This window comes from Cyprinus carpio, chromosome B22 (assembly GCF_018340385.1).
Source record: "Cyprinus carpio isolate SPL01 chromosome B22, ASM1834038v1, whole genome shotgun sequence".
Lineage (NCBI taxonomy): Eukaryota > Metazoa > Chordata > Actinopteri > Cypriniformes > Cyprinidae > Cyprinus > Cyprinus carpio.
The window spans coordinates 10,916,215-10,942,296 of NC_056618.1; the positions used below are offsets into that span (position 1 = coordinate 10,916,215).

General features: G+C 34.7%; 1 protein-coding gene across 4 annotated transcripts; it reads right to left on the minus strand.

The window, feature by feature from the left end:
- Positions 1-1,851: 1,851 nt before the first annotated feature.
- LOC122134657 (AMP deaminase 2) lies at positions 1,852-26,082 on the minus strand. 4 transcript variants are annotated; one of them, XM_042748660.1, is made up of 19 exons: positions 25,871-26,082; positions 23,564-23,668; positions 15,871-16,001; positions 15,151-15,280; positions 14,298-14,367; positions 14,119-14,224; positions 11,866-12,052; positions 11,656-11,794; positions 10,781-10,870; positions 10,566-10,695; positions 8,375-8,569; positions 8,168-8,299; positions 7,105-7,268; positions 6,894-7,020; positions 5,159-5,322; positions 4,959-5,079; positions 3,300-3,473; positions 3,113-3,223; positions 1,852-2,100 (listed from the first exon to the last, which is right to left on the minus strand). In XM_042748660.1, exons 1-19 carry the CDS (start codon positions 25,875-25,877, stop codon positions 1,885-1,887), a joined length of 2,499 nt encoding a protein of 832 aa, XP_042604594.1. In that variant the 5' UTR covers positions 25,878-26,082; the 3' UTR covers positions 1,852-1,884. The 4 variants fall into 4 exon arrangements, with proteins under 4 accessions (XP_042604594.1, XP_042604595.1, XP_042604596.1 ...); XM_042748661.1 differs by lacking the exon at positions 23,564-23,668; XM_042748662.1 differs by lacking the exons at positions 23,564-23,668; positions 25,871-26,082 and adding an exon at positions 20,568-20,724.

Here is a 26,082-nt window from a genome sequence, read left to right on the forward strand (position 1 = left end):
AGCTAACATCAATGTCAAGCGTATAATATGTGTTACGTAAACTACTTTGTAAACATCACAGAAACGGAAGGTTTGGTGAGTTCAGTAGGTTTAGGATTAGAAAAAAATAAAATAGGTTTTAGCTTAACTGCGCCTCCTGCAGGACTGGAGCACATTCACTTCTGAACAGTTCAGCCTTCAGACAACATAAATCCTTTAAAATGACAAGAAAATATAACGGATAATAGAACAAGAGATTAAAAGGTGTATTCACAGTGAGTTATAATCACAAATGAAACCTTCAAAAAGTAGCTAAAGCAAAAGGCATATGGGGTAGGGGGTGCTACTATTCATATAATAGTATATATAATAATTTTAATTATAATAGTATGTGAATAGCATTAACTATTACATATTGTTTTTAACATAATGTTGAAAGCAAATTATAATTAATATTGTACTTTAATAATATAGACTTTGTGTCATTATGTATATTAATATGTATAATGGTGTTAATTATATTTAGTTTTTAACATTAATGGTAAAAACTAAATATTAACATAAAATAGTAATATTGATTTTAGTTTTATTTTTTAACATTAACATTTTAAAACTAAATATATTTATATTAATATTATCAATATATTAAAATCTATAATTAAAAATATATTAATATCAATGTGTAATATTATCATAATATTGATGTAATTGTTTTTAATATTAAATGGTATTAATATAGTATTTTTCAAATAAAAAAATGAATTATTTCAGCTTAGTTTTTAAATTTAATTAGATTTAAGTTAAATAATTGTAGTTAGGGTTAGTGTTATAATCACAGACACATCAAATAAAGCCTTCAAAATAAAAGTCTCTAAAGTAAAAGGCACGTGCGGGAGCGTGACGTTCTGATGGAGGTATAATGTCGTACAATAGCGATGCATAGCTAAAACGTCTCTAAACATGCAGCGAAATGAGAGGAAAAGAAGGACAGGTGGTGTGTGGGTGGGGTCAGATCTAATCTCAAGCTTGCTGATTGGACAGGCGGTGTGTGGGTGGGGTCAGATCTCATCTGGAGCTTGCTGATTGGACAGGTGGTGTGCGGGTGGGGTCAGGTCTTATCTCGAGTGTGCTGATTGGACAGGCGGTGTGTGGGTGGGGTAAACATCTTATCTCGAGTGTGCTGATTGGACAGGCAGTGTGGGCGCAGTTAGATCTTATCTCGACTGTGCTGATTGGACAAGCGGTGTGTGGGCGCGGGTCAGATCACATCTTGAGCATGTTGATTGGACAGGCGGTATGTAGGTGGGGTCCGATCAGATCTTGAGCGTGTTTTGATTGGACAGGTGGTGTGTGGGCGCAGTCAGATCTTATCTCGTGCATGTTGATTGGACAGGCGGTGTGTGGGGCGGGGTCCGATCACATCTTGAGCATGTTGATTGGAGAGGCGGTGTGTGGGCGGGGTCAGGTCACATCTTGAGCATGTTGATTGGACAGGCGGAATGTAGGTGGGTCAGATCAGGTCTCGAGCGTGTTGATTGGACAGGCAGTGTGTGGGCGGGGTCCGATCACATCTTGAGTGTGTTGATTGGAGAGGCGGTGTGGGGCGGGGTCAGGTCACATCTTGAGCGTGTTGATTGGACAGGCGGTGTTGTCAGATCATCTCGAGCGTGTTGATTGGACAGGTGGTGTGTGTGGGCAGGGTCAGGCCACATCTTGAGCGTGTTGATTGGACAGGTGGTGTGTGGGTGGGGTCAGGTCACATCTTGAGCGTGTTGATTGGACAGGTGGTGTGTGGGCGGGGTCAGGTCACATCTTGAGCGTGTTGATTGGACAGGCGGAATGTCAGATCAGATCTCGAGCGGAAGAATTGGACAGGCGGTGTGTGGGCAGGGTCCGGGCTCGTCTCTAGCGTGTTGATTGGTTGGATGTGAATGACAGCCCGTCCTCCTCCTCGATTCTGTCCAGCTCCTGGGTTCGGATGGCCTGAGTGATCAGGTGCAGCTCTTCACACAGAGTCTCGTATCGATACCCCACGCGGATGTCTGGGACGTTTGTGCGCCAGATGTCGTTACTGATGGGACCCTCTTTAGTGTAATCAGGACCCAGCCAATGACTCTTACTCTGAAACAAGAGGAGAAAAGAGAGAACTGTTGTAGTCAATAGCGTCATTTAAAAAAAAACTTTACAGGAAAATATAGATTAATAATTATGAGTGAATTATCATGCATGTTTTAATATATCAATGTGTATAATAACAAAATATCACGTAATATAAATATAATCATTATAATGTATAGCAATAATAATATGATTGCATTGTTATACACAGTATAAATCAATATGTACATGTTAACAGAATGTAATAAATAATTATACTTGTTATATATTTATATATATATATATAACATGATGATAATATACTTGTAATTTATATTATATAAACAGATATACACTGTCATTAATATTTGTCACATATAATTATACTATTTCATAATATAGATTAATAATAATTAATTACTGTATAAAATTTTGTTTTTAATATATTTATATTAATGTGCATAGTAATAGTATTATAATTATATTGTATGTGATATACATACATTTATTTCAGTTAAGTTTTATATTTAATTAAATTTAAGTTACAAAACTAAATTGAATCCTTTTTTAAATTAATAATTAAGTTTTATAATTATGAAGTTTTTTTTATTTCTATACATTTACATGATATATGTTATATTTTAATCTGTCATTTCTATTGTAGTAAATATTACAGTGTAATTTTATTTATTTGGATTTTTTTTTTTTATTCTTCAGGGTTCCCATACATTTTTATCCATTTTATTTTATTTTACTTTATTTTAAATTACTTTACTTTTTAGTTTAGTTTAAAAATTAGAGGTACAGGATTTAAAAAGATAATTTTATACATTTTTCACACCACTTTCAAGCCATATATAAGATTAGAAAAATTATGATTAGATATATTTTTACAACACAACACACCATGCAAAGACATTATTGAATTGATGTTCAAACATTTCAAAGTTTATTTTAGTTTTAATAATATCAGTAGTTTCTACTGCTGTTTCATTTTGTTGGTGTGTGTGTGTGTGTGTGTGTGTGTGTGTGTTACCTTGTGTGAGAAGCCGCTCATTAACACACTGTTTCTGGCGAGTTCACACATGTCACATGAGCTCAGTTTCCACACCTGAGCGGCGATGCTGTACTCCTCCATCAGAGGCTCCTGAAACACACACACACGTTTACATACACACAACACGAGTCATCAGACAAGAGCATCTCTCGCTGCCGCCACTAACCTTAGTGAAGTGGAACTGCAGCGGGTCGTCGGTGGACAGCGACACCATCAGGCCGCGGGACAGATACTCGGGCAGAGGGTTGCGATGGTAACTCAGAAACAGACTGTTGTTGCTGAGCGGAGACATGGCGATGCCCACCTGAGCCAGATAATACAGATACTGAAGGACCGGAGCCTACAACACACACACAGGTACACAATTACTGCTTGTCTGACCTCCACCTCCTGCTTACGCATTCATTCTGTGTGTTTATCGAGTGTAGTAAACGAGAACCTGTTCAAAATACTGAAAACCAGTGATTCCTGAATGACTGACTCTTATGAAGCGGTTCATTTCAGTGCATCAAACACATCCACTGAGGTTTCATTTATTTATTTTTTTGACTGACTTGTGAAATCTAATTTCTAAACAAATGACTCTTTTGAACTGAACTGTTTTATTGAACCAAAATAAGGTCATGTGATCCTACACTGGTTGTGCTGTGTGGTTGATTCACCAAAAAGGACTGGTTCATAAAGTTAATTTGTTAAGGAGTCAGACTATATTAGTTGCTCTGTATTAGCTAAAAACAACTAGTTACTGTTCTTTTAAAAGTACTGGATTTAAATGAAGCAACCAGGATAGTATGATTCCTAAACAAATGATTCCTTTGAACTGAATCTTTAAATGAATCAAGACTTCTAGTGAAATATGTTACCCTAATAACTTTCATGAGCTCTATCTTTTTACTGAATCAAAGCCACATTTCACAACAACTGAAATCATATTAGCTGAGAGAAAGAAAAAAAATTCTGAACGAGTCATTTGTTTATAAGAGTCATTTATTTAGGCATCGGACTACACTGATTGCTCTGTATGTGTTTGATTCACTAAAAAGAAACCATGTAGTCTGATTCCTGAACTAATGACTCTTATGAACCAGTTATTTTTAGTAACTCAAATCCACACAGCGTTTGATTCACTAAAAAGAGCCTTCCTTCAGGAAATAACGATGATTCTTATGAACCGTTTCTTTTTAGTAAATCAAATCCAGAGTGTGACCAGTGTAGTCCATTTCCAGATTCTTATGAACCAGTTCATTTTAGTGAATCAAACGCATAAAGCCCAACCACAGTTATGGTTTGATTCCTGAACAGTTGACTTTTTTGAACCAGTTCTTGTTAGTAAATCCAAATCACATAGTGTAGTGTGACTAGTGTAGTCTGGTTCCCAGATTAATGGTTCTTATGAACCAGTTCATTTTAGTGAATCAAACACATACAGCCCAATCAGTTATTGTCTGATTCCTGAACAATTGACTCTTTTGAACCAGTTCATTTTAGTGAATCAAAGCCACATAGCGTGACCAATGTAATCCAATTGTAGGACAAAAGATTCTTATGAACCAGTTCATTTTAGTGAATCAAAGCCACATAGTATAGTCCGATTCCCAGATTAATGGTTCTTATGAAACAGTTAATTTTACTGAATCAAACGCAATCACATTCACATTCCTGAACTAGTGACTCTTTTGAACTGGTGCTTTAAGTGAACCAGTTCATTTCACTGAATCACACAAGCACCGCACAACCGGTAGTCTGATTTCTGAACAAATGACTCTTTAGAAGCGGTTGTGAAGTGAATCAGTTTCTTTTGATTTCCTTCCTAGCATCTGCGTACCTTCCTGAGCAGCAGTCCATGTGAGATGTTTTCTGACAGCATGAATCCAGACACCAGGTGATGGATAGGCCCCGCCTCCCCGCAGTGAGGTCGCAGCACGAAGGTGTTGAAGCCCCGCCTCCTGCTCACACAGACGGACAGGTGATTCAGGTGATTCTTTATGAAGCGATTCGATCACATGATGTGGCGTGAGTGAGTACCTGCGCAGGTGGTTGAGGACGGTCATGTTGACGTACATGTAGTACAGGTAGTATGAGTACGGCGGGTTGTCGTTGTCACACCAGCTTGCCGGAGATGGACTGTCCAGGTTGAAGACGTGATTCTCCGGTTTGGACTCGTCGTCCACGCTGTCGAATCCCACCACCTAAACATTAAAATCAATGTTTTGTGGCTTACAGTTAGTTTTTCTCCTCCGCTCCAACGAACTAGAGGCACTGATGACATTATCGTGCACTCCATAGATTTCTGTCCAATCGGACGCTCTCTAAAATGACAGTGACTGCTTCCTGTTTCAACAGGAAATGTCCTTGTTAAGTGTTTTTATAAAGTCTCTAACGTGCATGGAATCAGAATAGTGCACTAAACGATTCATACTGGTGAATTAATTCGTGTCGACACGGACTACACGATTGATTTCTCGATTCAAATATATCAAAAAGGCAATAAGCTTCATTTTATGTCGTTTTAGCAATGTTTTATTATATCCTGTTTTTCTGATGAGGTTTTATAACTCTGCTATATGAACATTTCACTCACTCCCAAACATTCGATTCACTCTGCGAATCAGTTTGTGAAGGACCAGAAGAGCAAAACTAAAATAATTTTAGTGATTCGACTCATTTTCCTTTGTGTTCATTGATTTAATATTTAATTTTTAAATGAAATGAATTTATTAAATGACTAATAATACTTTATTTCTGTATTCGTACATTAATATATTCTATATATGTACATAATTTAATTTGCAGTACTCATGCAGTATACATATTTATCACTATTTATTTTTGCAGTTTGTGTTTCGTTTCAGTTTGACTGAATCATTGCAAACAGTTATTAATATACTGAATTTTTATTGTTATATTTTCCTACTTAAAATTTTAGTTCATTTTTTAGTAACTTTGTATTAGTTTTGATATGTCTTTATTCAGTTTTATTGATTTTTATTTCAGTTTTAGTCATTTTAGTACATCAAGTTAAACTAAATGAAAATGAGAAAAGTTGTCTTGGGCTATTATCATTACCTAAAGCTACTAAAGCTATTAAAAACATTTGTAAAAAAAAAAAGTGTGTGTGTATATATGTATGTATGTATATATATATATAATATATATATATATATATATATATATATATATATATATGTATTCAGTTAGCTGGCAGAGTTTCTAAGTTTTTAAGTTGAATCACAAAAATTAACTGCAAATAAATAAACACTAAAACAAACTTACACCCAAATAGTAATATTAAAAACTAATAACAATAAATAAATAAATAAATAAATAACAATAAGAAAAGCACATAACAAATTTTGTAAAATGTTACCTTAAAATGAAAACTGAAAATAAAAAAGTTAATTAAAAATGAAAAGAAAAAAAAGTGTGTGTGTGTGTGTGTGTGTGTAAATAATACTAAAATAACACTGCTTGGCAACTAGCTGAAATATTTATGTATTTAATTTTATTTCAAGTAACGAAAATGTTTTTTATGGTTGTAGTTTTAATAAAAAGGTCTGACTAGGGTTGCAAAGGGGTGGATAATTTCCGGTAAATTTCCAGAAACTTTTTGCGAAAATCCCTGGAATATTCATAATTTCTGGAATGTTTCCGAAATTTACTGGAAATTTTCCACGTTTTTGCAACCCTAGGTCAGAGTGTGTGTGTGTGTGTGTGTGTGTGTGTGTGTGTGTGTGTGTGTGTGTGTGTGTGTGTGACTCACGTGCTGCAGGAACAGGTGCAGCTGCGGGTGGCTGCTGGGATTGATGGTGACCTCGAACAGCGGCAGGAAGATGTTCTCCAGCATCTGCTGGAAGTTACTCAGCTGCTGCTTAGTGCGGTAAACATCACTGCAGACAAACACACGACACACTGTCTCAATTTTTCTTTGTGTGTGTGTGTGTGTGTGTGTGTGTGTGTGTGTGTCTCCTCACAAGAGTCGTGGGATCTGGACGAGCCAGCGGACGTTGTCGGAGTAGACGGAGTGAGAGACGGCCCACAGTGCCAGTTTGTCCCACTCGTCCATGGATCGGCCGTAAATGGACAGACGTAGCTCAGCGTTCTGATACTTGCTCTCCTCCAGGTCTGACATCACTTCCTGCGCACACAGGAAACGCACCGCAGCACATTCAGCACTGAATATACGCCATCATCTGGGCTCGTTTTGGATTTAGCTAATTATTATTCGAGTTTGAAGTAGGACAGACAAAATAATGCATACAGTAATGAGATTTAGAAATCTCAAGAAAAAGATAATATTTTTTATTAATTGTAATTTAATATAAAAATATAATATTTGTTATTAATTGTAATTTTCATTTAAATATATTAAGTACTTTTCAACACATGATTTTATATTTATAACACTAATTAAAATATAAATTGAATAATAGATTAAAAATTTATTTTTTATTTTTGTTTCCTTTTCTTAAAACTACATTTTGAAAGCAAAATATATTATTCTAATGTATTTTATCAGTTTTATTTTTATTTAACTTTACTAATAAATTTTAAAGTATAGATTTAGGAAAATAAGCAAAAAGATATCTTAAAATAAGTTTTTATTAAAAACAACTGATAATGCACTGAATCATTTTTTAAAAGTTTAAACAAATTTTTTAAAGTGCATATAGAAATACACATTACATTGTTTTACTATATATATATATATATGAAATACAGTTAACTTTTTATGTTGCCAATTGTTTCTATATTATTACTTTTTATTCCTTTATATATTCTAATATTTTGTATGTAAATATTCCAATACTTCTTATTAATACTATATTTTAATATAAATATTATATAAATGTTAGTATTCCAATACACTGCATTATTTACATGTTATTTCTAATTATATATAATTTAGTTATAAATATTTTAATTGAGATATTTATTAGCATTATTTGATATTATATAACATACAGTATATTATATAGTCCAATGGTATTATGACAGTAGTTGCTCTGAATTATGATGAATTAATGTGGTCTGCACCTTGACGATGTGTCCGAAGTACTTCCCGTGGATGTGGTTGTCGGTCTTGATGAAGATCTCTCGGAGGATGGACTCTCCGATGGGGTTGTATTTAGAGTTGAATTTGTCGAAGCGGTGGAAGGTGTTCCTGTCCTGCGGAGGGAGCGGAAGGTGTCACATGACTCGCTGTGGTGTGTTAGTGTGTTAGCGTGTGCGAGCGAGTCTCACCGCGTGCATGTCCAGCGTATCCACGCTCAGGTCGTACGCCGTCAGGTTCATGTTCTCGAACACCTCCATCATCGTCTGGCCGCGGCCGCCCTGCATGCGCACGATCTCGTCCGGGTACTTCTTCATGGAGCTCTTGATGAAGCGCAGCAGGTGCTTTTGGTTCATGCAGGACGAGGCGTGGATGTGCGTGTCCACCTGACGGACAGTTCATCTCAATTCACACACATTCATTCTGCTGCCGTTTCACTAAAGAGGCTCTACTAGACTATGAAACGCAAATCGGTTTCACGTTTACACGTTTACACTTACATTTTAACAGCTATTTATTCAGAGCGAGATCTAGTTGTTGCGCTTGTTTTACATGTTGTATTTTTCTTTGGTGCAACATTTTGAATTTAAGTTTTTTTTTTTTTCTAGCACTTTCTAATTGCTGTTTGGTTGTTTTTTGTTTGTAGTTGTAATTTCAACTGAATTTGCTTAATAATCATAAAATCTTAAATAATCAAAATAACCATATAATCATAAAAAAAAAAAAAATCTGTAGGCAATTTAAAAATGCATTATTTAAATATTGTGTATGTGTTAATATTTGTAATATTATATATATTATAAATAAGTACTTTTTATATAATTATATTTTGTTGTATATTTTTCTATAACATTATCTAAAAATAATTATATTATATTTATTTTACAGAACAGTGGTTTTCAATTTGATGATAATTTCAGTACAAGTAATTTAATTTGACAGTTTATGATAGTTATCTTGTATTCTAATATTCTATATATTTCAATATTCTAATGCTATACATTATATTTATATAATAATTAGTGCTGTCAAACGATTAATCATGATTAATTGCATACAAAATAAGTTTTTGTTTACATAATATATATGTGTGTGTGCTGTGTATATATTACGTATATATAGTTTTGTTTGCATAATGAATTTATTTTTAATATGTTTATTTGTTTTTTTTTATATTCATATTTAATATATAAACATAACATATTTTCCAAAAATATATACATACGTGTGTGTTTGTTATATATATATATATATATATATATATATATATATATATATATATATATATATATATACATAATAAATATACACAGTACACACACACATATTATTTAAACAAAAACTTTTATTTTGGATGCGATTAATCGCGATTAGTTGTTTGACAGCACTAATAATAATGTAATTTATAATTATGATGTTTTATATGATAAAATAATGTTATAATATAAAAATATTGTTCTATATTTTCTGTATAAATACTTTATTCTTTTACAGTTAATTATACTATTATTATATTTATATTATATTATTAGATTTATTTTTATCATACCGTATGAGTATTTAAATTTGTAATATTGTTTTTACATGGTTAATAATTGCTGTTTTAGTAGTCTTTTTATTACAGTACTCTAACACTGTACATTAATATTTAAATGTTATATACACTAAACAAAATTATAAATGCAGCACTTTTGTTTTTTGGAGATGTGTTGCGCTGCGTGAGGCAAATGGTGGTCACACCAGATACTGACTGGTTTTCTGACCCCCCAGACCCCCCCAATACAGTAAAACTGCACATTTTAGAGTGGCCTTCAATTGTGGCCAGCCTAAGGCACGCCTGTGCAATAATCATGCTGTCTAATCAGCATCATGCTATGCCACACCTGTGAGGTGGATGGATTATCTCGGCAAAGGAGAAGTGCTCACTAACACAGATTTAGAGATTTGTGAACAATATTTGAGAGAAATAGGCCTTTCACGTACATAGAAAAAGTCTTAGATCTTTGAGTTCAGCTCATGAAAAATGGGGGCAAAAAAAGTGTTGCGTTTACAATTTTGTTCAGTGTATTTTAAAATTCTAATACTGTATATTTATTAGTATTATTAGTATTTATTTTATACATTACACATTTATTACATATATTTGTGATTATATCATTTATTATAAATATTCAATAAATCTATTTTCATTTTGATAATTATTACTATACTAGTTAATTTAATTCTATTAGATTTTTTATATATTTTTATATTCTAATACTCTACATTGATATTGTACTTTCATTTTGCTTATTTACGTATGTAAATAATGATCTATTTTTGATGATCAAATTGCAAATTCTTTAATCTGTTCATCCATAAATAACTGAGGGGATGCGTCACCTTGCGTATGTTGTAGAAGTCTCTGTGCGGCACCTTCTTCTGCGCGGCGAGCTCCTTCATCTCGTTCAGCAGGACGTGCATCTGAAACTTAGAGCTCAGATACTGCAGCCGCCGGTAACAGAACGACTTCCTGCAGGGAAAGGCACAAATCAGACACAGCAGAACGCGCGCATGCATGCTGAGCCCAGTGCATGCTGGGAAAACAAGTCACTCACACAGGGCCGTTAATGATGAGTGCCATCATCATGTTCATGTCGGCGATGTATTCCTGCAGGTCTGGATACGGCAGGTCCAGCTCGGTGCTCCTGCGGATCATTTCAACACAGACGTCTTTATAAAGCCACAGTTAAGAACTAAAACAGACACTTTTAGCAGTGAATGAAGAGACAAGCCCTGTTTCAACCCTAGCGAGTCGTCTACACAGTGAGCGTCTTTATTTACAGTTAACGATATTAACAGTGCAAAGAATCAAACCTGTTTACGAATTTTTATACTTTCTTTTTCTTTCCAATCAACATAAATATGTTTTTACTGGTTAAATTTTACGTAAAAATAGTAATAGTAATTCTACTTTATTAAATTAAAATTTGCATTGAAATTTGGCATCCTGACTGCCAATCCCTGAATGCACTGCATTGTGCAATTTTGTTTATTCTTACAACAACATTTATTTAAAAATAGATATTCTTTTAAAATGTATTTAATATTATTTAGAACAGCTGTTCAGAGCTATAATTTATTGCTACATTCAACAAACCCAATAATATTTTTGTTATTTTTTATTGGATATATACTTGTTTGCTTCTTCATGTTATTATTATTGTAGTACATTTTACAAGAAAAAAAAAATACATTTAATTCAATGGTTTCCTTTCAGTTTCTTTGTAATTAATTGTGAGATGTACGAGCATTTTCTAAGTGAGAACCGTTTCTGCACCATGTTTTCTTTCCAGTGTATAGACGAGGGTTTAAAACAGGCTCGTGTGTCTTCATGACCCATTTTCCCTTTCTAGGGCGTCCCCAAAAGGAGGTTTGGTTAAATTTAGCTAATTCAGAGGACGTTTGCAGTCGGTTTGTCCCCGAAACTCACTTGTCCATGGGGTTTTGTGCGGTGTAGACGTGAATGACCCCGTCCACCATCTTGCAGCTGTATCCGGCGTCCGGTGGCAGGTTCTTCATGTGCTGCCCCTCGTATGGGCTTTCTGACACCGGTGCATGAACGGACATGTCTGAGAGAGACACACACACATAAGTGCTGGTTTGTGTCAGGCTCTGTACACATGTCGGGGCACTCACACACCTGAGTCGCCGGGACTCTCGTGAAGGTCCTCGTACATGTCGTCGTCCAGCGCTCTCTGGCTGAGCTCCTGCAGGGATCGTCCAGTCGTTTTATAGAAGGTCTGCAGAGACTGAACCATGTACTTCTCTCTGATGAACAAGGCCTTCACAACACACTTCGCTGCGTCCACCAGATCCGTGAATGGCACCTGAACACACAAACGTCACAATAATCGATCTAGAATCAGTCAACATCAATGAATCAGTGTATATGCCGTATGCTACATTGTGAAAAGTGCTACAAAAATACTACCTGAGGTTAACCCTCTGGAGTCTAAGGGTATTTTTGAGGCCTGGAGAAGTTTTGTCTTGCCCTGACATTTGTGCTTTTTTCAGTTTCTTATAAATATCTAAATGGCTAAAGTCTAATCTCACTGTAATCAGCACAAACTAGGCTATAATAATATGTGAGCAGCATGTATGTACATGATTGTGTTTTTGAGAAAAAAAAATGTTATGTGTGGTTAGTGAAAAACTAAAAATGTTAAATCACTTGAATAAGGCAATAAAACACATACAGAAAATTGGTTCCCAGATATTTTGAGAACTGGAGCTTGTAGCCTAGAATTTTTTTTTTTCTAAATGATGTGAAAATCATCTTGTTTACTCACTTACAGAAAACAATATATTGATTTAAATTTTCTAAGACACTTTTTTGTTGGTAAAAGTCATATGCGAGTAGGCGTCAACTATCATGAATTCACGCCTGAGAAGACAAAGGCCTGCAGAATGAGCTGCATAATGAGCCATTCAGTCAGCTGTGTCACTGAGAGGGATGAGTTACAAGAAAGAATGTGAGGACAAAATAAATCTATATAATTTTATGTTTGTATTTTATTTAGAATATATTTAATTATCCCACAACATAATTTAATATTCACTTGTGAGTGCAGTTAAACAGTTTATTAGGAAAAATCAAAGCTGACTTTCAAACTGAATGTTTTGCATCATTACTCCAGTGACACAATCCTTCAGAAATCCTTTTAACAATCTTATTTTCTACAAAAAAACATTTATTGTTATTATTATCATCATCATCATTATTATTATTATTATTATTATTATTATTAATGTTGAAAAGAGCTGAGAATTTTTTTTTTTTAGGTTTTTTAGGGGGGATAAATTGAAAGAACAGCAATGATGTTACATTTGTTACAGTTACATTTATTGGTACATTTATATTATTTACATCAAGCTTTTGAATGGTATAGTAGTGTATATTGTTATTGAAACTTCATAATATTTCACTTGATTATACATTTAGTCAGGAATTATAGTTTGGAAAGTCTTTTGAAAAAGTCTAACTAGTAAAATGTTTACACGTTATGTGAAAACTAGTTCAAGTATATAAATCAATAAAAAGAGACTTACTCATGTTTATGATCTCTGCTGAATAAAGTGCTTAATTCTTTTTTTCTGAGGAAATCCAAATCTCAAATCCTCAACCACATCACATCTTTTTTGGGTGAATTATGTCTTATTCCTCTCATCGCGAAGCAAAAGTTAAAATAATAAAAACTTGAACAGTCTCGCTGCGTTGTCTTCTGTTGTGGTGGGCGTATTCAAAAGCCGCGCGCTTCAGTGAAACATTTGAATCTCAAAAGCGCGCTCGGCGCGGGGGCGTGGTCGCATTACAAGATAATGAAGGGAGACGTGAAAAACGGACATCGCGTTGTTTTCATATGGATTACTTTATCTACAGTGTTTGTAGTTTATTTAGAATATATTTAATTATCCAACAACATAATTTAATATTTTCTATAGATATCTCTCTCATGTCTCTTCGTTGAGTATTCACTGAGTTACAGTTCATTTTAATGACGCATTTGTATCTGAAGATCAGCGCAGACAAAGGCTGCAGACAGCACTCCTTGTTTGTTATCTTTTATTTTATAAGTGCACAAAGTTTTGTTGTTATTATGTCTGTATACACAAAAAAAAAAGTAGACCCTTTACAGATTCGATTGATGTATTGCACTTATCTGTACGATTAAAACTGAAAGTGTAATTTAAGTTCTTTTCGGGGTTATCAGGAGAAAATACCCCAAAACGCGTATACGCGTTAATCGACTCCAGAGGGTTAATTTGCACTTGTTGAAATGTATTAGTACATATACAGTATTAAGGTGCATTAATCAGATTAATAAGTGTTGTAAAAGTTTTATTGTCATTTTTTTCAAGCAAACTAAATGAAGCTGGATTCTGTGGTTCTCACCCCACACTTCTCCTCTCCTGAGATGGACACGCGCTGGAAGTTTTTCTCCACGAGTGTCTCCATATGATGCAGGTACAGCTCGTCCACATGACTGTCCTTCAGATACCTGCAGACAGACACATGAGAGGAGAGACACGGAGGAATGGACAGACAGAGACGGACGGACGGCAGTGACTCACTCCAGGTCTGTTGCGCTGTCTATTTTCATGAAGTCTTGTTTTGCCCGCAGCAGAATCTCAGGCTCAAGCTGAAGGATGTGAGGCAAAGTGTCAGATTTGAGTGAGCAACACACACACACAAGAGGAGAGAGCATAAATCACTCAGATTGATTTTTCTAAAGCACTTTCATTTAAAATGCAGCAAAGGGAATCTGAAATTCTCCACCCGAGCAGAAAGAGTGTGCGCGTTTAAGCATCTGTAAGAGACACAAAACCCAAACACACCCACACGAACACTTGAAACGCGGCCAAACTCTGGCCTGTTGTGTCTGTGTGTGATTATGAACATCTCTGTGTTTGGTGGGTGTTTTGGACCAGTGTGTTCAAAGCAAAGAATTCACACAGATCGCAAACAAAATGCCTGAGCAGGTGCAAAGCCATTATAATACACTCTGGGCCAAAATATCACAAACAAATGATTTTTTGACTTTCAGAAACTTTAACGGTTCTCAAAACATTATTTGCCTGAACAGAAGAGTTGGAAGGGAAAGTTGCTTTATTTTCAAGTTTTAACAAATTATATAAATTATCTTAATAAATATATTGAAAGTAGATTATTATTAATGATAAATAATATTACTAAAATTATTAATAAATATCTTTAGGATTAATAATATTCCCCTTTTTTTTATTTTACTTTACAATGTTACTTTACAATTTTAATTTACGTACTTGTGTTTAATATTTTATTCCAAAATCTCAATGCACATAATGAACCCTAAAGATTAAATGTATACTGATTGGCTTTCAGTGTGCGCAAAAAAAAATAGTTGCATTACACACAGTTAGGATGTGTGTGTGTGTATGTTGTACTTGACATCTTGACTGATCTGTCGCTCCAGACGGTGGCGTTTCTCCTCTAGCTGTTCAATGGGACTCTCTTCAGGAAACTCGTATGGAGCGCAACGCATGTCGCTGTCCGTTAGACTCCTCGCCAGCAGCTCCTGCACATGAGTAACACACACATACATGTTACAAGCACACTCACGCTGAAGAGCAAACGCACACGTGTTACGAACACACACGTTACAAATACGTGTTACAATCATACACATGTATTACAATAACACACGTTACAAACAAACGTGTTAGAAACACATATGCATGTTACAAACACACACACACACACACTCTATACACACACAAGTTAAAATCACATACACACACGTTACAAGCACACGTGTTACACACGTGTTACAATTATACATGTGTGTTGCAATCACACTTCACATACACACGTGTTACAAACACACACAATATTACACATGCCTCACAATCATACGTTACACACACATTGCAAACACACACACACGTTACAAACAATCATACAAGTTACACACACGTTACAAACACACACATGCATTACAGCCACACGTTACAATCACGTACGTTACAAACACACATGTGCATTACAATCATGCACGTTACAATCACATACGTAACAAACAAACGTGTGCATTACAATCATGCACGTTACAGCTACACGTATTACAATCACACACACAAACACACACGCACATTACAAACAACACACCTCAGCGATCTCCTTGTATTTGCCGTCCATGGATGTGCGCAGGTCGATAGGCAGGTGTTTGTGGCTGACTGGTGTGCCGGGCAGAGAGCGCTGGGACATCAAAGGCCTCACGTCAGCAAAGCCACAAAGATCTACACACACACACAGACAGACAGAAGGTTATTAAAGATGCTAATAATAGTGCTGGTAATATCAGTCACTGGGGCCGGTGCTTATAGTTGTGTGTCCACTCACGATTTTCATCTGCTGGACAATATAAAAAAAAAAATGAATAAAAACTCCACACACTGAAGGAGGGACCGGAGTCAGAGGATCACTTAGACAACTCACACCAGACAGGAAGAAAAAACGCATAGCAACCACAGCGACCATCCACATTGCACTAGTAACCTAGTAACGCTCCAATAATCATCTAGAACACCCTAGCAACCGCACAGCAACCAGGAACAACAACCTAGCTTTAGTATCTACTTAGAAACATTTAGCAAAAGAAATCGACCGACTAACTGGGTGATTTTTGTCAGTCATGACAGCAGTGCAGCATTCAGTGTGGAAACCATCTCACAGTCTGAGCCGGAGTGTCTGATTCTCATTATTAAAGCACAGAGCTCATGTGCAGATGACACTCATTCATCAGTGTCACTAACAGACGCTTCACACTCACACTTCAGTGCACTCAGTTTTGCATTAGAAACAAATCTAAGATGAATCAGAAAACAGTTATGTAATGATGAAAAACCACTTAAATAATACAAAATACTTTGAAAAACATTTGGTTTTGTCTGTAAAAAGAAAGCCAAAACAATGTCCATACAACATAATTCAAATATTGCTTGTGCTCAAGAACAACAAGAAATATATGAAGAAATATACAGAAATATATGATGATTCAAAACTGTTTATAAGCCTTTATTATTAGCTCTATTTAGTATTAGTGTTTATTGGTCTAAGTACTTTTTTCAATTTTTGTTTCTCTCTCTATGTATTATACACAGAAATATACAAAAATGTAAGTTTTCAATTAAACTTAATTTTTACATTTAATTTTGATAATGTTCCCCCCATTTCAGATCTACTGTTTCTTTCTAAAATACAATCTGGCTTCTGTTTACATCATATTGTTGAGACTGCATTACTTAAGATTTCCTATGATTTAGTGGCAGCTGCTAATTCAGGACTTCTATCTATGTTTATTTTGTTTGTTTTCAGTGCAGCATTTGATACTATCTCGCACAGTATTTTGTTGGACAGATTGGAGTCTATTGGAATCATGGGCACTTCCCTGACTTGGTTTCAATCTTATCTAATGGGTCGTACACAATTTGTAGTGAGGAGTTGAAGTTTTGAAGGAGTTTACATCAAAGCTTTCATGTTACTACTGGGGTTCTGCAGGGCTCAGTTGTGGGCCCTCTCTTATTTATTATTTATCTTCTACCTCATGGTAATATTTTTAAGAAATCTGGCATTCAGTTCCACTGCAATGCTGAAGACTCCCAACTGTACCTATCCTATGAAGTGTCATTCAAAGCACATATAAATAGTGTCATTTGCTCTGCATATTTCCACATACATAATATTAATTGTCATCGTCCAGTTCTTTCGGGTAAAGAGCACAGTGATCTTTGTGCGTTAGTCACTTCCCGTATTATTGTAATGCTCAAATTATTTGCAGATCTCCTAATACTGAACACATTACTCCCATGTTACAACACTTTCATTGGCTCCTGGTTAAATACCGTATTAATTTAGAATCCTTCTCCTTACTTACAAGGCACTTACAAATCTTGCTCCTTAATACTTATCTGACCTTCTTCATATCTACACTCCTACTCTCCTACACTTATTCGCCTTAAGACCCATCTGCTTTTATGTGATTGCCTGTATGATTGTATTAGGTCTGTTTAGGCTGTAATAATTATTGTTGTTTAAGGTTGTTTGTTTCAATGTAAAGTGTCCTTGAGTGTCATGTAAGTTTGCCTATTAGTAAAATGGGTAAAAAGATGGGTATAATATATATATATATATATATATATATATATATATATATATATATATATATATATATATATATATATATATACACAGTGCTTTGAAAAGGGTTTTGCCCCCTTCCTTGTAATTGCTCCGTAAATCTAATAACTGGTTGTGTTACCCTTTACAGCAACAACTGCAATCAAGCGTTTGCGATAACTGGCAATGAGTCTTTCACATCACTGTGGAGGAATTTGGCCCACTCTTTTTTGCAGAATTGTTTTCATTCAGCCATATTGGAGGGTTTTCAAGCATGAATGGACTGTTTAAGGTTATGCCACAGCATTTCAATCGGATTTAAGTCCGGACTTTGACTTGGTCACTCCAAAACCTTAATTTTGTTTTTCTTGAGACATTCAGAGGTGGACTTGCTGGTGTGTTTAGGATCATTGTCCTGCTGCATAACCCAAGTGCACTTGAGCTTGTTTGACTGTTGGTATGATATTTGTTTTATGGAATGTTTTGTTGGTTTTACGTCAGATGTAATGGGAAACACATCTTCCAAAAAGTTCCACTTTTGTCTCATCAGTCCACAGTATATTTGCCCAAAAGTCCTGGGGATAATCAAGATATTTTTGGCAAATGTGAGACAAGCCTTTGTGTTCTTTTTGGTCAGCAGTGGCTTTTGCCTTGAAACTCTCCCATGGATGCCATCTTTTGCCCAGTCTTTTTCTTGTTGAATCATGAACACTGATCTTAATTGAGGCAAGTGAGGCCTGCAGTTCTTTAGATGTTGTTCTGGGTTCTTTTATGACCTCCTGGATGAGTCGTCGTGGCACTCTTGAATTTTGGTTGGCCAGTCACTCCTGGGAAGGTGCACCACTGTTCCAAATTTTCTCCATTTGTGTATAATGGCTCTGACCGTGGTTCGCTGGAGTCCCAAAGCCTTAGAAATGGCTTCATAACACTTTCCAGACTGATACACGTCAACTATTTTGTTTCTCATCTGTTCTTGAATTTCTTTAGATTGTGGCATGATGTGTTGCTCTTTAAGCATGCTTCACTTAGAACTTCCCTTTAAGTGATTTCTTGATTCATCAGGTCTGGCAGTAATCAGGCCTGGGTGTGGCTTGTGAAATTTAACTCAGCTTTCTAAAATAATGTGGTTAATCACAGTTCTTTCATGATTTAACAGGAGGGGGCAATTAATTTTTCTCTGCAGGGCCAGGTACATTTGGACAAATTTTGTCCCTTAATAAATGAAATCATCATTTAAAAACTGCATTTTGTATTTATTTGCATTATCTTTGTGTAATAATAAAATTAGTTTGATAATCTGAATCTTTTAAGTGTGAGAAATATGCAAAAAATAAAAAACAGGAAGGGGACAAAAACCTTTTCACGGCACTGTGTGTATATATATATATATATATATACATATATATACATATATACATATATATATATATATATATATATATACACATACATGCAGTTTATATCATGCAGTATATATCATGAGTTCCCACCAAAATCAGTATTGCATTGGTTTTGAAAAGTCCATTTTTAATTTTATGCAAAATGTGATATCCACCATGTTATTCTGTCTTGTTTTCTCCCTATCTTTCCAAACGCTAGTCTCTCTTTTCTGCAGAATGTGATACATCGGCTCAACCAATCACAGCACACTATTCCACGCATTGTAAACAGTAACTGACAAGCTATGCAATATCGCATTTATAATCGCAGATGAATCACCTTTGATTATGAACGTGAAATTGCATAGGTTGTCAGTGATCTACGGCTCTGTGTATTAAATGGTGCTCCATCTAAAAGCATGTGATGGAGATTTACTACTAATCACAGAACCGGCTTTACTGAGATGCGCATGATAATCGCATGTTATGTATCGTGCAGCCCATAAGAAAATTAATAATTTTGATGGCATTGATGGTTTTTGCAGCGGGGAAGATACATAAGATATTAATAAGATTAGTATTGAGCAAGTTCAGAGCCTGTCATATGTGGATCAGCTTACTTTGCTGTTTATTTTTAACAGTTTCAATATGAAAAATAACTTTTATATTGATTCAATGGATTTATTGAATTTTGGGGGGAAAATAATCTATTTTTATAATAAATCTTTGAAAATCAAAATCTGGATTTGAATTTTTAATGTTATTATAACCTAAAGATGCTATGTGAATAGTAAACTATAAAAAAATATAAAAATATAAAATAGTGGTTTTCTTCTTGCCGTTTTCTTGGTAAAGAAAACACATATTTACTCAAAATCATTAAAATGGATTTATAGCATTTTGGAACAAAACTCTTCATATATATACACACACACACACACACACACACATACATACATACATATAAACGTGTGTGTATATATAAATATGATATAAAGAGATATCAGTTATTAAAAAAAAATAATATGTAGAGAGAGAGTGACAGTTGTAAAATTGGCACTGAAATGCAGGAAAAACATACATTTTCCTGTCAAAACACTGAGGAGTTTGACACATCATGTGACTTTAAGGTGATCATGTGACACGTATTCCACAACATTCGATATAAAACACCTCAGCCCAGTGCAAATAAAGCCATCTCACATACACACATGAATACAGAGAGCCGCATGCAGAGCAGACAAGGATGCGTGTGTGTAATGAGTGTGGTAACTGTGTGTAGTGTGTGGTGTGTACTGTGTGCAGTACCTGCGTGTAGTCTGATCTCTGCTGGGATGCTCAGGATAACAAGCACTTCCTGTCCAGCTATGTGTGCGTGTGTCTGTCTCTCACTGCAGCGACTCTCTCTCAGTGTGTGTCGGGACGCTCGGGTTCACTCGTGTTTGGCTCGTACCACGTTGCAGATGGAGGTGGGGGGGTTTTGGTAGCGGGATGCACCACTGTATTTTTAAACCCCATTGTGTTTACAGTGGAATCCTGGGAAAACCAGCATGAACACACCTCTCTCTGTGTGTGTGTGTGTGGCTGCATCCCAATGCAGCACTAGCGTACTGTGCAGCACATACTCTGTAGTGTGTACTTGTGCACAAGCAATGCACTACACTGTAGACACGTGACTTCATTACGTTACATTTATTCAAGAAGGAGAGAAAAGGCCCTCTCAGTCAAACAAGCCAATCATGTGTCTGTCCAGAACGCACACCAGCCTGAAAAATACAGGTTTATTTGTGTGTGTATAAATGTATGTGTGTATATATATATATATATATATATATATATATATATATATATATATATATATATATATATATATATATATATATATATATATACACACAGTATATATATTTTTAATATTACAATATTATATTATCTTTTATTTTATTTAAATTGTTGTTATTATATGGAGTTGTTTTATTATCTATGTTAATATTGTATTATTATTTTATAACTACTTTTTTCTATTTGTTTTATTATTGTAGCATTTATTAGCCCCGCCTCTCAGTCAAACGAGCCAATCACACGCCTCTTTACTCAAAAATGCACATTAGCCAATCTACCATAAAAATAGTTTTATTTGTGTGATCTGAGTTTTAGAAGAATTTGGTGGAAGATTTTTCTCATTTGAATTTAAACAATGTGACTATTTTTTTATGCTCATCTAGAAAATGTTTACCTGAAGTTTGTTATTTTTCTTTAATATTATCTCTATCAAGTCTCTATTAAGTCTGTATTTTTAAGGCATTAAAAATTTGTCACTTTTTTGAATTTTTTTTTCATATTTTGGTGTTTTCAACCAAATGTAAGATGGCCACTGAGTGAATGGACATGCCTTGTAAGGATTTAATTCAAAAATATCATCTGCAAATTACAATTTATGGTTCTTTTACATTTTTAAGCCAATTGTGTGTGTTTATTTTTCTTGTAGTTTCCATACAACCAATCACAAACTGACATAATATTCTGTTTCAGATAAGCCCCACCCCTGAATGACTGTGATTGGCTGTTCTATTTCAGTCTTTTACTGTGTATGCAGGCAGTTATTGAGCAGAATAAGTTGAGAAGTGAAATAAAACACACACAGACTGAACTCATGTAATTGTCTGAAACCCAGTGTCTAGACTGAGCTTTAAAGACACACACACACACACACACACACACACACACACACACACACACACACACACACAGGTTCATATTTAGAAGCTGAACACACACATTGTGTTGCTAATGAGAGATCTGTTTTTATTCTGTGTGTGTGTGTGTGTGTGTGTGTTTCAGTCTTAAAGGTGCAGAACTGCAGGAGAATCATTTGTTGGTGTCATAATGTGACGGGTGAGTGTGTGTGATATTAACTGATCTCTGTGATTTACTGTACTTTAAACTCTAAAACCCTTCAGCCTGTTAGACTCCATGGCCACACACACACACACACACACACACACACACACACACACACACGTATCCAGCAGATGGAGCTCTAAAGAAATGCACAACGGTTTGTTGTGTAATAATAAATAAATATTGTATGCAAAGTCCAGTACAGGTCAATTAAGATTATATAACAATAATAAAAAAGTAAAAGAATAAAAAATATATATTATTTATACATATGTGTGTGCGTGTATTTAAATGTTAAATGTTTTCTCATTTGAAATGAAAAGTTTTAATTCTACTAATAATCATTAGAGTACAACAATTAAAACTATATGCCATGTATATTGTTATATTTTTGTTTTAGTATTTTAGTATTTATTACTTTTAATAGTAGTAGGTAGTATTTATGAATTTGTATTTAAATGTAAAAATAAATCATCTTTGTTTTGGACTGTCAAAACTTTAAGCTTAAAATGTATTTCTCACTCATTTTGTATTAATTTTTTTACATATAGTTTTATTTTATGTTGTTTTATATGGCATTGGTTTTATTATTTATATTAATACTTTAATTTTAATATTGATTTTATTATATATTTTAGTATTTATTTTTTAGTAGTAGTAGCAGTTTATACATTTATATTTAAATGAAAAGTTTTGTGATCTAAATGCTTACATAAGTTTTTTCACTTTTGTTTTTGATTGTGATTTTTTTTCTCTCTTATTTGTATTCATTAGTTTATACACTTTTTTTCATTTATTTGAATTCTCTACCTTTGTTTTGTTTTTTTTTTTTTTTTTTTTTTTTTGGTGCAGTCATACACTAGGACTTATTCTAGATTCATATTTTGTTGTGCTATTAACTGAATTTTCTTGAAATCATTGCATTTTCTTGTCTTTTTGATATAAAAGAGGGTTTTGAGGTTCACTCCCAGGTAAGACCCGCACACCAAAAGCTCCTGTTTAATTCATGAGCTCTCACGTCACACGCCTGGACCTGACACTTACCCACAATCCCACATTCCTGCACTTTTCATTAATATATTGATGCGTTCAGGACGAAACCAACAAAACTGGCTGGAAAATGATGAAAGTTGGTCGTTTCTGTTCTGAGATCAGACAGAAAAAACTAACCATTACTAATCCACGCCACATGTGTTTGACCAGTGCAGCGGAGATTAGAAAATACATTTTAAATTATTTTAAAAAAAATTAATATTGCATCCATTTTGCTGAGTAAAAAAATAAACACTCAAAAAGAAAACAAACTCCAAACTGGCCTAAACTGCTCTGAAGATACGGTCCCCATCACACCCCACCCCGTCTATCTCTCAGCCTGTCTGTCTCCCCTCTGCAGCGGGACTCACCCGGGCTGGTTCTGCTTGTGTAAACTGCCTCTCTTGCAGGGTTTAGTTTTGCTTTGGCTCTGCGCTGGAGCTGCACTGGAGTCCGACATGCCGCCGACCGTCCGTCTGCACACGGGACAGATGGAGAGAGAGAGGGACGAGTGCTAAGAGACTCTCTTATCAGAGCAGGAAGACATGCACTGGGGGCGGGGCTTGGGGATCTCTTAGCGCAGTAGTGGAGGCGGAGCCACTCCCTTCATACATCAGCAGAGGGGAGGGGCTTAGGATTCCCCCACAACATGCTCAGCCTCATTTTGATCTGCAGTAACCATGCAGCAAGAATGACATCACTGAGAGAGAGTGTGTTCCCAATGGCATGCTAGCATACTGTTTCTGCAGTACGCAGGGGTTTCTAAAATGATTTGAGCATTTTGTTCAGATTAAAAGCAAATTTTTTGAAAAAATAAAATAAATAAATAAATAAATAATATGAATTGTGTATTAAAAATAGGAAAAATATACATATAAATAAAAAGAATTTAATAAATATTCTACTTGTAAAATTAAAAAAGATGCAAAAATATAAAATAATTGTTGCATTAAAAATTAAAATTAGAAATAAAAAATACAATACACCCCAAAAAAATACATAACAAAATAATTGAAGTGTTTTGTTCAGTTTAAAAGCAAACCTAAAAAAGCAAAACTTTTATTATATATAATTAATTGCGTATAAAAACATAAAAAATACAAGTAAATAAGTACATTTTATTTATAAGTACATTTTATTTTAAATATATTATTTATATTTTCTTTTATAAATAAAAAAATATGTATAAATTAAAATTACAAAGAAGCAAAAAAAAATTTAAATAAATAATCAAAATGAATTGCACAAATGATCTATATGTAATTTTGACAAAATGTTCTGGGGGGGGGGGGGGTAATGTATCCCACAATGCAGTGTGCTTAGCAAATTAACTGATTATTTAATCATATTTCTCGACTCCTTATGAATGGCATGCTAGTGTACTATTTCTGCAGTCTGTAGGGTTGTCTAAAATCAACAATGCTGTGCTCAGTTTAAAAGCACAAATAAACAAATCAACAAAAAAGTGCATTAAAAAGAAAAAAGATTTTAAAAAGCAATAAATAAACTGACAAAATATAAAAAATGCGAAGGTTTTTCATAGCACACTTTGATACTGTTTCATATACTACAGTAGTTTTGAAGTATGCAAACATAAAGTAGTATGCATTACGTTCAGCACATTTACAGACCAGAGTTGCCAAGTCCGCTTTAATACGCAACTTTGGGATTCTTCCTTTTTTTTTAAACTGCGTGGAAGAAGAAAAAAAAAAAAAAAAAAAAAAAAAAAAACACGTCACGGGTAGCAGTTATTCGGGTTCATTAAAAAAAAAAAAAAAAAAAAAAAAAACCTTGGTTACTTGTTAGGAAAATATATATATATATTTACATTTATGTACACTGTCTATAAATATGAAAAAGAAGAGGGAACGCTAGTGTTAGAGGGTCTTTTTAAAATAAAAAGAAAAGAAGATAGAATAGAAAAACGAATAGAGAATGCTAGTATTAGAGACTCTTTTTTTTTAAAGAACCAAAGTAGTAAGTATAGCAATAGAAAAAGAGTGTAAAGTGTTAAGAGAGCTGTATAAATAAATAAAATAGAATCAAATACCCTAAGTGAAAAGAGTGGTTCATGTTTAATATGTTGCAGGCTCGTTTTAAATAATATTGAAGGTAATAAAATATCAAATAATATTGTGCTTGTTTTTGATGTCGCGGTTGCTTATTTTGTCTCGCGAGAGTTGGCTACAGTGATGCGACACAGTCCACACAACGCAATAAGAAGTACGTCATACCGCTGATAGCGGGAGTTTCATTCAAGAGGAAGCGATTATCAGTTCTGTGCTTCGTGAGGAACTTTCATCGCTATAAACTCCCCCCTGAGAACTTTTGACCTGGTTAAGCACTCGCCTGATCGGAAAAACAGTTTCCGCTCCTCTGGTCTGCTGTGGACCCCGAGTTACGTCAAAAACTGGTACTGAGGAAAATATTACCGCGAATCCAGTCGTGCAAAAGTGCCCAAACAAATAAACCTCAATTACAGATTCTTAGATGAACTTGAGTCGAGAGTAAACAGCGGTAGTTATCAGAAACCAGTGCAGATTCGTGTGTTACAGTGTAATGTTGTGTGTATTAGTTCTTGTGTGTAGTATTTTACATGTATTATAAGTGTGTATGTATGTAGTTATGCAGAATTATGCTGTGTGATTTTATAGACAGTTTCATTGTTCTGGACTCACTCGACATGTCTGTAGATTGTGATCCGGTTTGATCCAAACTCTGCTGCTGATGAAAAGATGATGATAATCAAGTGTAATGACAGCCTAACGGTAGGTAGTTTAGGTGTTTAATATCAGCCGAATAACTGCTTAAGGTCTTCCGTTAATCCAGATTCAACTCGTTGATAAACTCGGGAGTAGATTCTGAGCGTTCAGGAGCTTTGAGAAAAATT

Coding starts and splice junctions, on each gene's coding strand:
- LOC122134657 (XM_042748660.1), bottom strand. Junction 16,002..23,563: donor CACAAGCAGAACCAGCCCGG/GTGAGTCCCGCT, acceptor GTGTGTGTGTAG/ATCTTTGTGGCTTTGCTGAC. Junction 14,368..15,150: donor ACAGATCAGTCAAGATGTCA/AGTACAACATAC, acceptor CTCACATCCTTC/AGCTTGAGCCTGAGATTCTG.